General features: G+C 45.3%; 1 protein-coding gene across 5 annotated transcripts in view; it reads right to left on the bottom strand.

The window, feature by feature from the left end:
* The window catches only part of SLC8A3 (solute carrier family 8 member A3), a 93,402-nt gene extending 80,170 nt beyond the window's left edge, over positions 1-13,232 (bottom strand). The window contains exon 1 of one of the 5 annotated variants that reach the window (XM_017742240.1): positions 11,306-13,232. In XM_017742240.1, the coding sequence (XP_017597729.1) occupies positions 11,306-13,071 (1,766 nt within the window). In that variant the 5' untranslated portion in view covers positions 13,072-13,232. The remainder of the gene's footprint in view (positions 1-11,305) is intronic. The other 4 variants (XM_008639511.2, XM_008639513.2, XM_008639518.2 and 1 more) reach the window with 4 other exon arrangements.
* Between the last annotated feature and the right edge of the window lie 1,122 nt (positions 13,233-14,354).

Below are 14,354 nucleotides of genomic sequence, written 5' to 3'. Positions count from 1 at the left end.
GAGGCTGACAGACAGCAACTCAACAGAATCCACAGCAACTACAATCCTGTGACAGGTGAGTTTATTCACGTCGGTGGATGAACTTTCTTTGAGAGCCATCCGAAGCTGCTGAACTACAGCGGGATTGAGGGCAGCCCCATCTTGGCAGAACATCATCAGTCCTCTATGGACTGGGGGTATTCTTCAATCACAAAGCGGACAACACTGTTTCCCAGCTGACTTCTACTGTGGGTCAGGAAATTCCTCCACATTATTTCTTTAGGTACTCGAAAGTCACACCAACACCCCTCCCCCCACCCTTCCTCTCCAGTTTTCTGCAGATTGATTGAAGCTGATGCCTCTTGTGAGAGTTAATTGGAATTACAGTATCCCATGGAAGTCCTCTACACAGTGGTCAGTGTTCCTCACTTCCAGTCTAAAACCATTTCAGATACTGCAGTGCTGTGGTTCACACCAGGGGGTCTGCATCTCAACTGGTAGTACAATTACTTATCTACCCAGAACATCCCAACTTGTATTAAAATCTTACAAAATATCAGCAGAAAGGTAGGACACTGCCTATTATGGAGCTTAATCCCTTCAAGCACACTCTGTATCCCTGGCTATTACTACACAATAAGGGGCAAAAAAGACAAGTTTAAAGGTGTACAGAAAATTTCCCCATCTTTAAAATTCCCAAGAAGCTTTAGAGAAGATGGCAAAGGCAGAGGTGAGCAGCCCTGGCTGGAGTGGTCTGAAGCTTGGGAAGAGGAATGTGGGTGCAGTGATGCTCACATGCTGCTAACAGGTTTATTCTGCTGGCAGGGATTCCCTTCAGAAGCATTTGGGTAAGTACTGTACACCACCGAGTTCAATCTGTGCTAAGCAGATTAGTTCCTTACCGGTGAAAGGTTCTGGGCAGCAGCGACAGTTGCTCACCATGTGATATGAGGGGGCTGTCATTATGTTTCATAGATATGATATAATTATATGCTCCCTGGAGGGTACTTCTAATTGAATTATAGGGTGTCTCACAAGTATTCTGGGCAGCGGTTCGAGGAAGCTCTCACCACCCAAAACAAGATAGAGATACCCTTTCATTCCATTAGATGTTCTCTCCAGGGAGCAGGCCATTACCTTATACAGCAATTCACTTTAAAAAATAATCTCCCCCCATCAAATTGGAAGAAAGGTACCCTTAGCAGAAGTTTGTTGATGCAGCATACTTGTTCCTCAGGCCTCTCCTCCACAACCTCACAGCCCTGAGAAACTTGTTTGCCTGCTGCTGGGACAGCCCTACACCACAAGGGAGAAATCCCTTTTCAAGGGCAGTCACCATTCCCTGCCCAGGTAACTGCTGGCCTCCATTCCCAGCGTGGGGACAGGAAATACGGTGCCACACGTGGTATGACACATCAGGCTACATGTACGAGGGAGTCTCAGCCTCCCTTCAAAAAGATCCCAAGAAGCTGTCTCCAAAGGCATTTGGCCTTGTCCCAGGCCAGGCCAATCAGGGGCTCCAGTCAATACAGCACATGCTGGGAAGGGTCCTCCCTCAGCCTGCTCATCCATTTGTCCTGCCTTCGAATGCCCCAGAGCTGTGAATGGCCACTTTGGTCCCTCAGAGACAGATGGTGTGACCCCAGCACAAAGCAGCTTTTTCCCCTGAGGCTGGCCATGTTTCCATTGCCTGGGCACCCAAAGCCAGTGGCCTATTTCAACCCTTGGATTTTGCTCTCCATTTTAGTCTGGACTCATTCCACTCATTCCTCATGAACCAGATCTTTCCAGAGGAGCTGCAGCACCAGGCTTGCAAGCCCAGCTGAGCTGCTGTCTGCACCACGGCACCTCACCTCCTCCAGCTCCTGGATGGCCAGAAGCACTGCACAGGAACACACAGGGGATCTACTGCTCCCCATAGAGCTTAGAGAAGAAAAAACCCACCTGCCACTTAATGATGTTCTCTCAGCACCAAAGGAAGCAGATCCTTTGCTCTCTACCCTCTCCTCTGGGCACTGTGCTCCAAGGAAACCACTCTACACTCCTCTCCTGTTCCGCCACTGCTGTCTACAACTTACTGTCAAGCCAGGGGAGATGTAACATCTGTTATGCCTTTTTTTGCTGCCCCATACCATATAAAGGATGGGTTAATCATGCCTCTGAGCCTTTTTTTTTTTTTACATTACCTCAAGGGAAAGCCAGCACCAGCTGCCCACCACAAAGTCTAATGATCTACTGAAGCTGCCATCAGCTCTGACTCCCACAGACCATGTCTAGCACTGCTCCACTTCTCAGGCCACAAAAAGAGCAAGAAAGACAATCATGTCAAGAATTTGCTAATTATAGAAAATTAAGACTTTGCAATAGGACAGGCACATGGTTGCCACTGAGATAGTGTGCTCAGCTCCTCACGCTTTCCCAGTGCTACAGCCTCTCATACCAGCAGTAGCCAGGCTCCTCCACCCTGCCACGGCCTTCAGGTACTGGTCTGCAGGATCCAGCTGATGAAACCCTGGGAGCCCAGCTACTAGGCAAGCAGTTATTGCTCATACATAGTCTGCTCACTGTGCTTCTGCATTATTCAAAGTTCTGCCCAACACTGGTGGTGTCAGCTAACAGGACACATCTGGTAAAAGCTGTCAAATCACATGTTCCCTCTCCCCAGCTCCACCACAGAATGAGAAAACTCATGTGAGCTACCAAAGCCAACCACAACCCACCCCAAAAGTATGCATTTCCAATGCCTTAGAAAACAGAGCATTTGATGTCTTGCAAAGCCAATACACTGGTCCTGGCACATCCTTCCTAAATAGCATTGGGATGTAGTTGTCTTTACTGAGGGAAACAGAGTAGCAGTATTAAACCAAAACTCTCAAGCAGATGAGATAAAGGAGAGACCGACCCAGGAGGGAAGACAGGTAAAGCAGAGATAAGCGGAGCAAAATTTCTATGTTAAATATTGATAGTTTTATCCCCCTTCTTTCTATAAAGGATAGAAGTAAAGCAGCACAGTGCTCAGGTGGGTGTTCTTCTGAGGGTAGGACACATTTGGCTTGCTTATCTCATGGAAAGAAAACAGAAACACAAATAGTAATTCCTAATCCATTTCACTTTAACAACATACTTTAACGTAGAGCACTAAAGAGGCGCAGCAGCAGACAAACCATCAGTGACACACTCAGCCAAACAGCCACAGCACAGGCAGGAGCTGGAAACTCTTTGGAGAGGTGAATAGGGAAGAGAGAAGTCTCCTTCCTCCCCAGCACCTGAAAACAACAAAGGAGATTTTCCACCATTTAACAGAAGGAGCAGGAGATCAGAGCCATGGCTTTTGCTCACATGGAGTAGAGCATCAAGCCCTGGCCTGCTTTTAACACCCAGAAGATCTCCACATGAGGATGTGGAAGCAGAGAGGCAGGACAAGCAGAGTCTGTCAGGAATGTGCTGTCCAGAGGAGGGTTTCCAGTCACTGCAGTCCAACCTGGGGCTGCACCATGCTCCCCACGGAGCTGCTCAGGCTTTGCAGCACCTCAGCAGACATCTCCACCGGCCTCCTAAGGACAGCTCCTGCAAACCCTGGCAGGAAGAACTGGTCCTATCTGATATTCAGAATTCCACCTCGCTGCCCTTCCAGCACAATCCACCCAAAGGGTCTGACCCACCAAGCAGCCAGTGCCTGCTCAACACCAGGACTGACTTCAGCTGAAATGCTCACAGCAGTACATGCTGGCACCCAGCACCCAGGCAGAGACTTGAGGGGCCTCATCTGTCAACAGCCCATCTGCTAAGACAGCTGTAAATATGTACCAGTCCACATTCCTCCCAGCTTTAAATCTGCTGTTTTCACTGAAGCTAAATGGAGGATGAACTTGGTCCCCCTGGTGTTTCAATCAGCTAGCATAGCAAATTCTTTTATCACCTTTTTTCCTGACATGAGGTAAATAAAAATCAAATCCCACTGCTAGCAACAGGTCAATCAGCTCTTATTTGAAACAGCTGCCATCTTGCACCAGCATGAGCTGCGTCTCTTTAATCACATCAAAAACATGCTGAAGGACCTCTGGTTGGGGAAACTTTAGACTCTGCTCTTCTCCTCATCTCATTTACAGAAGATAAGCCCATACTTAACTCAAACTTTACTGGCACTCTGATTTGTTAGAAGTCACAGATACTTTATAATGCTGCTGTAGGTAGCAATCCCACCGTTGACTTAAAACAAAAAAATCCCAGCATGTACTTGGAATGATATATGGTCCGTCAAACTTGCCACCAGCATCACTTCTTATCCCCTGAAGCTGCATCATTCAAACGGTACTTTCTCCTTCTTCTTTACATGTGGGAAGCAAATACAACCTGTGCGTCTGTAACCCTGTGTGCAAAGGGCATGACCTCTAAGTCACTCATTTTGCAAAGGTGCTCCACTCAGGAAGGCATGAGTCAGTATGAGTAAAGCAGGCAAATCCACAATAAACTTGTTTTATCTTGGATCAGTTCTGGCCTTTTGTTTGTTTTTAAACCCCAAACTTGGTTGTGTCATTTGTCAGGGTGAATTTCTCTGTGTTTACCCTAAACCAGGAATATCACTGCCTCTCCTATACCTCCCAGAATGTCCCTTTGAAGAGCCTTCTACTTGAAGAATCCATAAGCTTCCCAGGAGCTGCTGAAAAGCTGATCTCTGCCACGTGCCTCATTTTTGAGCTAGGGTCCCAGGCCTCCCCTGTTTAACACTGTCACATAATGCCTCCTTTGATGGGCAAGAAGTCACAGTCCCCGAGACAGGATGTTGTTTGTCCTTCATGGACAGAGGGCAAGTATATCCCCCTGACACCTGCCAACAGGACTATCTGGGAAGGTAAAGGTCAGCTCAGGGCTTCTCTTCTTCCCAGTGTGGTGTCAAGGTCTCACATTTCTGCAGGCTGGTTTTACAGACATTCCAGAAACAGTCCCCTGACACCTTACACTAATCCCCTGCAGGTCACATCACCTAGACCTCACAGTGGGGCGGACTGTAGCAGAAATCAAAGCATCTGTGCATGTACGTAAAGGAATTAAGTTAAATTCTAAGAAAACTGACAGGAGAATTTCACAGCAAAAAGCAAATACAACAGCCTTTAACCACTGATGAAATAGAGGGGGAAAGTTTGCTTAACTGGAGGGCAGCTGCTACTGTTTTCCCTTAATGTGAATTAAAATAGGGATCAAGAACTTCTAATTTAAGTGTAGGAGCAGGAAAAGAGAGCCAGAAGGTGCTTACCCACTAACACAGATGAACTAGAGAAAAGTTTGGAGGATTTAATCTCAACAGGCTCTAAAGGGAAGGAAGCATGTCCTGAGAGAAGGAAAGCATCAGCCTCACACAACAAATTCTCATTGCCTGAAGTCCCACTAATAAGTCTTAATTTTTTGAAGGCTGTCTTCTCAGAGCCCGGAGCCTTAGGATCAGTGTATGGTGTATGAGAGCTGTTGAACAAGATTTCAGACTAGAGTACCAAAATAATTTTGTTATTACCTTGGTCACTAATTGCAGTCATCACAGCTGATATAAACAAAGCAAAGTCTGCTGATGCAGCACACCTCCATGTCATGTAGCCAGAACTTAATTTAGGAAAATGAGCATCCAAAACTGCAGCTCCTGTTGTCAGCTGGGGGGAATAGTGAGATATTCCAGTTACTGCCTACACCTGTACCATCCCAACTCTCAACGGCTGGAGAGAGGCCAATGAATCTGCAAAAATTCAATGTGGTCCTGAGTAATGGGAAACTATAAGCTTGATGTACACAGACCTTCTCTGGATAGAGCACAGGTCAGCAGTTCAGGGAGATCAGTTTTTATTCCTGTCTTTACCTTTGATCTGCTGGGTAATCCAGAAGGAAGAGAAATCACTTTCTCGGTATTTTTTCCCCATCTGCAAAATGGGAATACTGTCTCTCAATCTCCTTTGCAAAGTGCTATGAGACCTACTGATGACACACCAAGCAAAAGAGCTAAGTATCAATCATAGCATTCCCCTCAAAATGACACAACCATGACTGTGTAGGTGATCAAATTAAAAAATTAAGTTGACAGTTTCCTCAAGCACAGCACGGAAAAAGGAAGGCCAGTTAATGATTCTAAGCCTCAACGTGACATCCTTCAACCAGAAAACCGCCACTCCCTTTTCTCCACTATCACCTTCACCAGATCTGCTGGGAGAAGCCAACAGCCATCACAGTAGGAGAATGAGCAAGGGGTTAGGGCCCAGGGTCCCTGTGTCCAAGCATGGGTGGACAGGAGGGGAAAAGGAGGAGGAAGGGATACTGATGTTCCTACCAAACAAGGGTGGCACGACACACAGGAGAAAGAGCAGCAGCACCAGCATGTGCTGTCTGCGCTGGGGAAACTGTTAACCAGCAGCCTTGGGGCACAGCACCAACGTGACCTTGATCCAGACAGGACCACCTCTAGCCAACCACGAGCACATAAAGACGCGCATTTCATGGGCTCCCTGCCAGAAAGTGTCTGAAGCCCCCAACAGAAGGATGATTTTTCACTGTGCAGTGCCATGGCAGCCCTTTGGAAGACCAGCCTTACCAAACTAAGCACATACTGGGAGACAGCCCAATACTCACAGTGAGTCCACGCTGCAGACCCAGCCATGCACACAGCAGCCTGGGGATTCTCTGAGGAGAAGCAGGCAATGAGAAGCAACATGCACAACATCCTGCCTGAATCCTGAAGGGAAGGAACAGTATCTCACTGTCTATCAAGGCAGGCTTAATATGTTTGTCTCCAGCAGTCTCTGTATGAAAGGAGCAAATAGCCCTTCTGATATTAAGTGCTCTGCCTCACACACGCAGATAAGGGACTCCAGGTTTCCATGTGTTACTGAAGTATAGCCATGCTGACTCTGTGAAGAGGCTTTGCAGGCCATTGAATACCAGTTCAACACCACAGCATCTCTCAATAGCCAGTTCCTTCCACAGGCAACACTCTGTGAAGGCTCAAGGCAAATGGCTGCAATTCTAGTAGCCTGAACATCCTGCAAGTAACTTACCAACAAAGGCATGTACCAAAGTAGATCTCTTGGCCTAAGCCTTAACTCAGTACAGCTGCTGCAAGTGACAGGGCCACAGCAGAACTTCACTGTCTAGCTAGCATATCAACTAGCTACTGGTAACTTGTGTATCTTCCCAAACTTTCTAAAACAAGACACAGACAAATTTCCATACGAATTTGAACAGTTTTAAACAGAAGAAACAATTTAAACAGAGAAAATTTAAATTAAATTTAATGTCTTGATAGGAGTTCTCTTTATAATGTAAAAAGAAAATCCTTTAAAACTCAATTCATTTTTTGCTTCTGGCTCTTAATGATTTCTTTATTGCTTAGACATGATAAAGCAGCAGGGTCAATCATTCTTCTACCTTTCCATACCTTCAAGAACCTAGCATTTATTTCCATACAAAATCTTTTAAAAGAAAAGTATGCAGTCATCATGTCAAAAAAAAAAAAAAAAAGAAGCTTTTGATTTGATTGATCCTTTTACTCAACAAGAGAGCTACTTCAGCTGCTTAGGTTATATCTGTCCCTCACTGGGGCAAGAGTTCAGAAATAACAAATGTATTGAAAAGGAGGCAGCATAATCAAATATTTGAGACTTGATCAATTCCCTTTTCAAAGATGACATGGCTTGATTTATAGCTATCCAACACTCAAACACACCCATACACACACACACACACACTGCATAGGATCATATTTCAGTAATAATGGCATTGCTTCAAGCCCCCTCACCTCAGCCTGCTTTCTCTTGTGCTCCCATCCAAAAGTGAGTAAGGAAACTTTGACTGTGTTAGTCTAGAAAGAATCACAGAGGCAATAAGCAAGACCCGCTGGCAGGATCCATTTCCCTCTTGTTCTGTAATGCTCACATCAACTCTGCTTTTTTTAGTCCCATATATTTTAGGGAAAGCCTCTCAAAACCAACCCTGAGACAGTTTATTTTGTCTTGTTTTATCTAAGTGAAGGCCTGTTCTCCATTTAGTTTCCAGGGAAAGTTCTTATCCTTGGCCCTCGGGATCTGGTAGGTGGCAGCGCCTCTCCTATAGTTTGATCTCAGGGATGCTGTGTAAACCAGTGCCCCTCAGACTAATTTACCCATTGCTATACTTCAGGAGGCCAGCCTACAAACTGCTTACAAATCACCTGCTGCTGCACAATGCAAGGCCAAGTTTTTTAGTTTGTGATGGAGAACGAGCTGAGAGCATGAACTGAAGCTTTTGCTCTAGTTCAGTTTACACAGATCAGTGCTCCTCCATGGCTGCAGTTCTGCAGATCCTTAGCATACATGCATAGCCACGGCAAAGCTTAGCACTGGCTTACATGTTTGCAGGATGCTGGTAAATAATTTCCCTCCTCCATGAGTCAAAAAATCTTATCAAAATGACTCCATGAGAAGACTGAGAAGGTTAAGGCAGTGAGGTGGGCATGCTGGTGTAGGAGTTTTATACCGGTGTGGAAACTAGAGCCCAAGTTCCACTTTTCCCAGGCAAGAATCTAATCAGTAGGCTGAAGTGGGGAGCATGTTAATTTCTCACTGCTTTCTTTCAATACCCTTAGTATTGCCTACTGACCATCTTAGTCTCCCTGCTTTCCACTCTATTCTGTACTGGGCTTGGTGGACTCTTGCTTCCCCCTTCAGAGTGCAGGGGATGTCAGTACCTTGTGGTGGATCCCCCCTCAGTGGCAAGGCATCTAAGAGGCAGAGCCTCAAATATTCAGCCAGACAATGCTCTGGCTTTTTGGTGACCCAGTGTCTTCAGACAGCCTTGTACCAAGCAATACTGTGACTCATACACTGCCCTCTGGGTCAGCAAAACTGTACCAAACACCCTATTCACCCATCTTCCCAAAAGGGGCTGAACAAACTGTTCGTTGGAATAGTAGCATTATGGGTCTGAACTCCAGATCTAAGTCACTTCAAATTTGTTTGCAGCCTAAATATTGACTAAAAATTATTTTTCTGCATTCAGATTTAGAAAGCAGAAAAGGAGGAAAATATTAAACCCATCTACTACTGCTTCCAGGTTTCTACAGCTGCTACAACTTGCACCTCAGAGAAGAGTTAGCAAAATGCAGCATCTGACCTATGTTCACTGAATTTAAAGGCCAAGGACTGATTACTGAAAATTACCTCCACATTTCCAGACCAAAATTCCTGTAATTCCTGGAGGTATGAATAAAGGAGTAAATAGGGAGTGAATAAAGACATGTGCTGGCTGATACGATCTCCCTCCTTGTTAGGCTTATTAGTTTAGGTGCTGTGTTGAGCCACTATACTAATTCTAGCTTCAAAAGAAATTAATCTCTGCTAGCCACATGGTCTCCATGGCCACTGTGGCTAGTGGGCTTTGTTCCCACCAGGCTTCTGATGCAGAAGTGAAAGTCTCATTAATGACTCAGGTGTGGGCACCATTTTAAGTACACTACAAATGTCTTGCCTATGTTCTAGGCCATTGCTGGGTCAAAAACTACAGCATTAAGCAACCTACACAGACTTGTTTCCTGGACTGCCTTCTTTTCATTAGAGTCTGTGCCACAAGGATGCACCTGGTACTGCTGAAAGTGATTTTTTTTAAACCAAGTGAAGCAACTATATAGGTATGCTCTGACCTTCTGTCACACTTTTCAAAGACAAAATGAAGTCTTCCAGTAGCCAGCACACGAGAGAAAGGGAGTATAGTTTGGAGTAAGATGGCTCATGGGCTTTCTCTCTGGTACCCCAAATCTGCTGGCCTTTCACTGATGGGTCTTCTTCAAGCAAGGAAAGTCTCTCTGCTTCAACACCTGGTTGAAGCAAAGTAGTACCCATTATATTTTAGGTAGCCTGCTCACAGGAGACTGTAACCACAAACCTGACATTCTGCTTCAGTTTCTCCACAGAAATCAGCTTGTGGCTCAGTTAAGGAGACTAACCTGCATGGCCCATCTTCCCAAAAAGCCCAGATTGGGACAGCTGATCCCCTTCCAGCCCCGACAGTGGCTGAAGCCAGCCAACAGGAGCTTCTCTTCCTTTAACAGGAAGAGCACATACTTATAATCAAACATCAGGACTGTGGATATTAGCTGAATTAAATGGTTTAGTGGGCTAAGACAGAAGGTCCTATCAAATTAGGACATCCCTATTTAATAAAATTTAATATAGCAATATCCTTCCGGGTACAGTATTGGGAGGCTTGGTACAAATATTTCCTTTCTCTGATGTCAGATCAAGTCAGCACAATTCTTCCTGTGATAGGTCAAGTGATTAGGTTTCAGCAAAAAGGAGCCTATGCACTTAACACTCGGGAGTTTTAGCATCAGGCTCGAACATCTGTCCTTCTCCCTACTCAGCTAAGGGATTTTTCTCATTCCTCACTAATGTTAGCAACAGGTACTTAGAGCAATCAGACATTATCGCCTCTCTGGTCTTTATTACTTCCTAGCTTAGTATCAGCTACTTAGTAAGCAATAAAAAAAGCTGAACTAATAGCATGGGTGCTGCTTCCTTTCTTTGTTCTGTATGAAAACACTGGGTCATGGAGCCACATGGGCAGGCTGTGATCTGCAATGCTTTAGACCATTATTGCCATTTTGCCATGGTATTCTATAAGGGGAAAAACCACAGGTAGTAAATGAACAGACATACAGAGATCATAGGGAAGGTGATGTAGGGAATATGGGTAGACCATAAAGTCATAAAGGCTGCAAGAATTTCAGGTCCAGCAGAATAGCTTTGCAGCTGTGCCTGTGCTGTGAATTAGCTGCCACACAGACCTGCCAGTTGCACAGGCAAGCCTAGGGACACAGGTATGAAGTATTGCTCCTGTGAAAATAAAACCCCGTGACTACTGAGCAGCTCTTGCATGCCTGGGAATAATCATTGTGAAACCTTTCATCTAAGGATTGCAAAGAAGTCCTGTGTTCTCTGTATTTGGTGTTCAAAAAGAGGCTTTCCCATATTTGCCCAGACAAGTAAAACCTCGTCCTTTTCCTTCTCTCTCTTACCTTAACTCTCCATTAACCCTTAGCTTTAGTACAGGACCTCAGAGAATGATATATTTTCCTCCTATCCCCTGGTTCCCAGTATTTCTAAGCCTCAATTTGTCATTCCCAAGAGGGAAGGGACAAGAGTTTTGAGCTCTTAAATCCTGCTGTCGGCTCTTGCCTGAAAGAGGTAAGTAGGGAAACTGATGGAAAGCTGAAGAAAGGAGCCTGTCCCTTGTCAGCATTCACCTGTAATGGACTCAAAATGTGGGGTTAAATACCATAACTAGATCCGAGAACAGAAATGAATGGGGTACTTACACAGTTTCATCATTCTTGAACTCCAATTCCCCGTAAGTGTCTTCAAAGTCTTCTCCACCTCCTTTGGCTGTCCCTTCTACTGTCCTAAATGGCACTATGACTGTACCCCGCGCACCTGATGTCCTTAGGACTTTGACTTCCATCACACCAATGCTCTCACTGACATGTATAATGTCACACTCAAATGTGAAGATGCCAGCATGGTCATCATCCAGGATAGTCACTGTGGCCACACAAGGAGAAGCCAATATGGCCTTTGGGTATGGGGAGTTACTGAGCTCTGGAGGTTCCTCGCTCTCCACCACACGGAGGTTACTGAGCCGCACAAAGAAATGCTCATCTTCCTCAAATATGTCATCATCAATAATTCCCACTGAGAACTCCTTCTGGGTCTCCCCAGACTTCAAGACAACGGTCCCCTCTGTGAACTCATAGTCAGCACCAGCATTGGCAGAGCCATCCTCTGTTTTATAGTCCACATAGATGGTCTTGGACATGTCCCCTCCTTTCCGCACCACTGTCAGGAGAACAGCACCACAGTTCTCAAGACACTGGTAGGAGCATGGGTCAAAATAAATTTTGGAGATGAACTCCTCGGGTTCCTCTGGCCGCACCTCATGCAAGCTAGTGGTTCTCTTGGCTTGCTCAGCTGCGTGCTTCTTCAGAATATTGCCAGCTCCCGTCATCATTCTGGTTGCTTGAATGCGATAAAAGGCTCTGCTCTTCTGCTGATGAGACAAGGCATAGTAGTTGGCCATCTCCACCAGCTGGTCCAAGTCCTTTTCTGGGTGCTTTTGCTTCAGGTCCTTTAGGATCCGGATCATCTCTTTGCGAGATTCATCCACCTCCTTCCCCTCCATAGTCACTAAGTTCCCATCTAGAAAGTGAGAGTTCATCATCTTGCCATCCATCTCAATTCCCTTAGGGTGATCACCTTCTGATTCTATGATAATGCCCCTGTGCTTGTCAGTACGGTACTTTTTGTGCATATACTTATAGAAAAGCAGACGTCTGTCTGCAATCCAGGCCAGAACGACACAAAGTGGAAAGAAGAAAAGCGTGAGCAGGCCTTCCCAAACCTGAACCACACCTGGAGAGAAGACAGCAAGGATCATGTACAACCAGATGTAAGCAAAGATGCTCCATGCAGCTGTGACAAAGAAAACCCTCAGGTGTTTTATCTTCCTGGTTTCCCCATCAGGGATCACATAGACACAGATGGCAATGATGATAAACATATTGAAAGCAGCGCTGCCAACAATTGTAGATGGCCCCAGGTCTCCAGCTATGAATCCATGCCCACACACTTCTATCAGGGACAAGAGGATCTCGGGAGCAGAGGAGCCCAGAGCCATGAGGGTCAAGTTGGAAACCGTTTCATTCCAAATCCGAATGGTGGTTGTTGTGGTCTCTCCATTGGGTTTCTTAATTGTTATTTCTTTCTCCTGTGATGTAATGACCTCTATAGATGCCATGAAACGATCTGCAATGATGGAGACTCCAAGGAACATGTAGATCAGTGCTACAAAGTATACAATAACACGGGCAATTTTGTCCCCAAGGGATGGGTTTTCTGGGTACCATATTGGCAGGATAACACCCTCCTTGCAGTCAAAAGATCCTGAACACGAGCTGTTTTGTACTGTACTGGTTGAGTCTCCCGTCAGGCCAGCATCCACCTGCAAACCATGCAAAAACAGCACAAAAGTAACCAGCCCAAAATGGAGGAAGGCCGAGGTGACAGGCTGCAAGCTTAACCACGCCATACACAAGATGCAACTTCCACTGTGTAGATCCAAAAAGGCCGAGAACCTGAAACAAACAAAACAGAGAGGGGGGAGGGAAGCATGAGAGAGAAGGAAAATGCAACATTTACCCAAACGCACTTCAGTATCTCACCACTGAAGAGTACTGGTACAGATGCATGGGTTGTCTCTCTGTCACTCTGAAGAAGGTACTTAAGCAAGGACTCTAACAAACTGCAGCATTTACATGCCCTGCAGATGAAGATCAATTGCTAGAAAAGTAATTCAGAGGAAAAGTGTATATATATTTTTTAATATATATATATATATATAAAGATAGCTAGTTCCTGACCTACAGCATGTGCAACAAGAGAACTGAGTGCTCAGCTGCCACTCACCCAGTGATGCCACGGTGATCCCAGCACAGAGCACTTCAACTCAGCACAAACAGTCAAACCCAAGGAGCCCCCTGCCTCAGAATCCGGGGAATAAAACAAATCGAGCAATCTCTAGCAACACAAAAAGTACCATTTAAGGCCACTGAGCAATCTCCAAATGAAGTTCATTTGTAGGACGTAATTCGGTTATAAATTATGGAGTATCTTAGTGGCCGAATCATCCCCACAAAGAGCCCCTCCTAACAGGCTGCAGAGTCTGCAGAAGGGTCCTAGGGCTCCCCCAAGCTTCTGATGCACAGGGCCTCCATGTTAGAAGGTAAAGATTTCAACCCAGAAATAGGGCAGAAGACTCATGCTCGGCAAAGTGCCAAAGGCCATTTATCACTAGCCTCTCCTCCGCCATCTGGACAGTCACATTTTAAATCAATAATCCTGCTTTTAAATGGTCACAGAAACCTACAAAAATGCCACATTTAAGAGAAGTTGTGCTCATAAAACTCAGAAGACAGAGCAAAATGCATGTACCCACCAACATTCCCTTTGCATCCCTAAGAAATTGATATATTTTCAAATTTCCTCTAAAATGAAAGTAACCTCTAACCTAAAATACCATAGAAAAACAATGAAGCTGATCAATGTAGCACATAGATTTGGCATATCACTGCCCAATAATACCTTCTATTACTTACAGACTACATTGCTGTAGGGCTTGCACCACTTAAAATTGGATTCTGGACCCTTCACATTATCATGGATCATGCTATTCTCCTTCCTTCATAACGGGCCTCGGGAAAAATTTGATCTCAGGCTTAACCGGCAAATCACATTTGTGAGTCCAGACACAGGCAAGTATCTCACAGGAAACATCAAACTTAATAGTGGCATAATCTACAGCACTTGGAAGGT

This window comes from Corvus brachyrhynchos, unplaced genomic scaffold (genome assembly GCF_000691975.1).
Source record: "Corvus brachyrhynchos isolate BGI_N302 unplaced genomic scaffold, ASM69197v1 scaffold115, whole genome shotgun sequence".
Lineage (NCBI taxonomy): Eukaryota > Metazoa > Chordata > Aves > Passeriformes > Corvidae > Corvus > Corvus brachyrhynchos.
The sequence above is the reverse complement of the archived record's forward strand: the minus strand, read 5'-3'. Positions and strand labels throughout refer to the sequence as shown.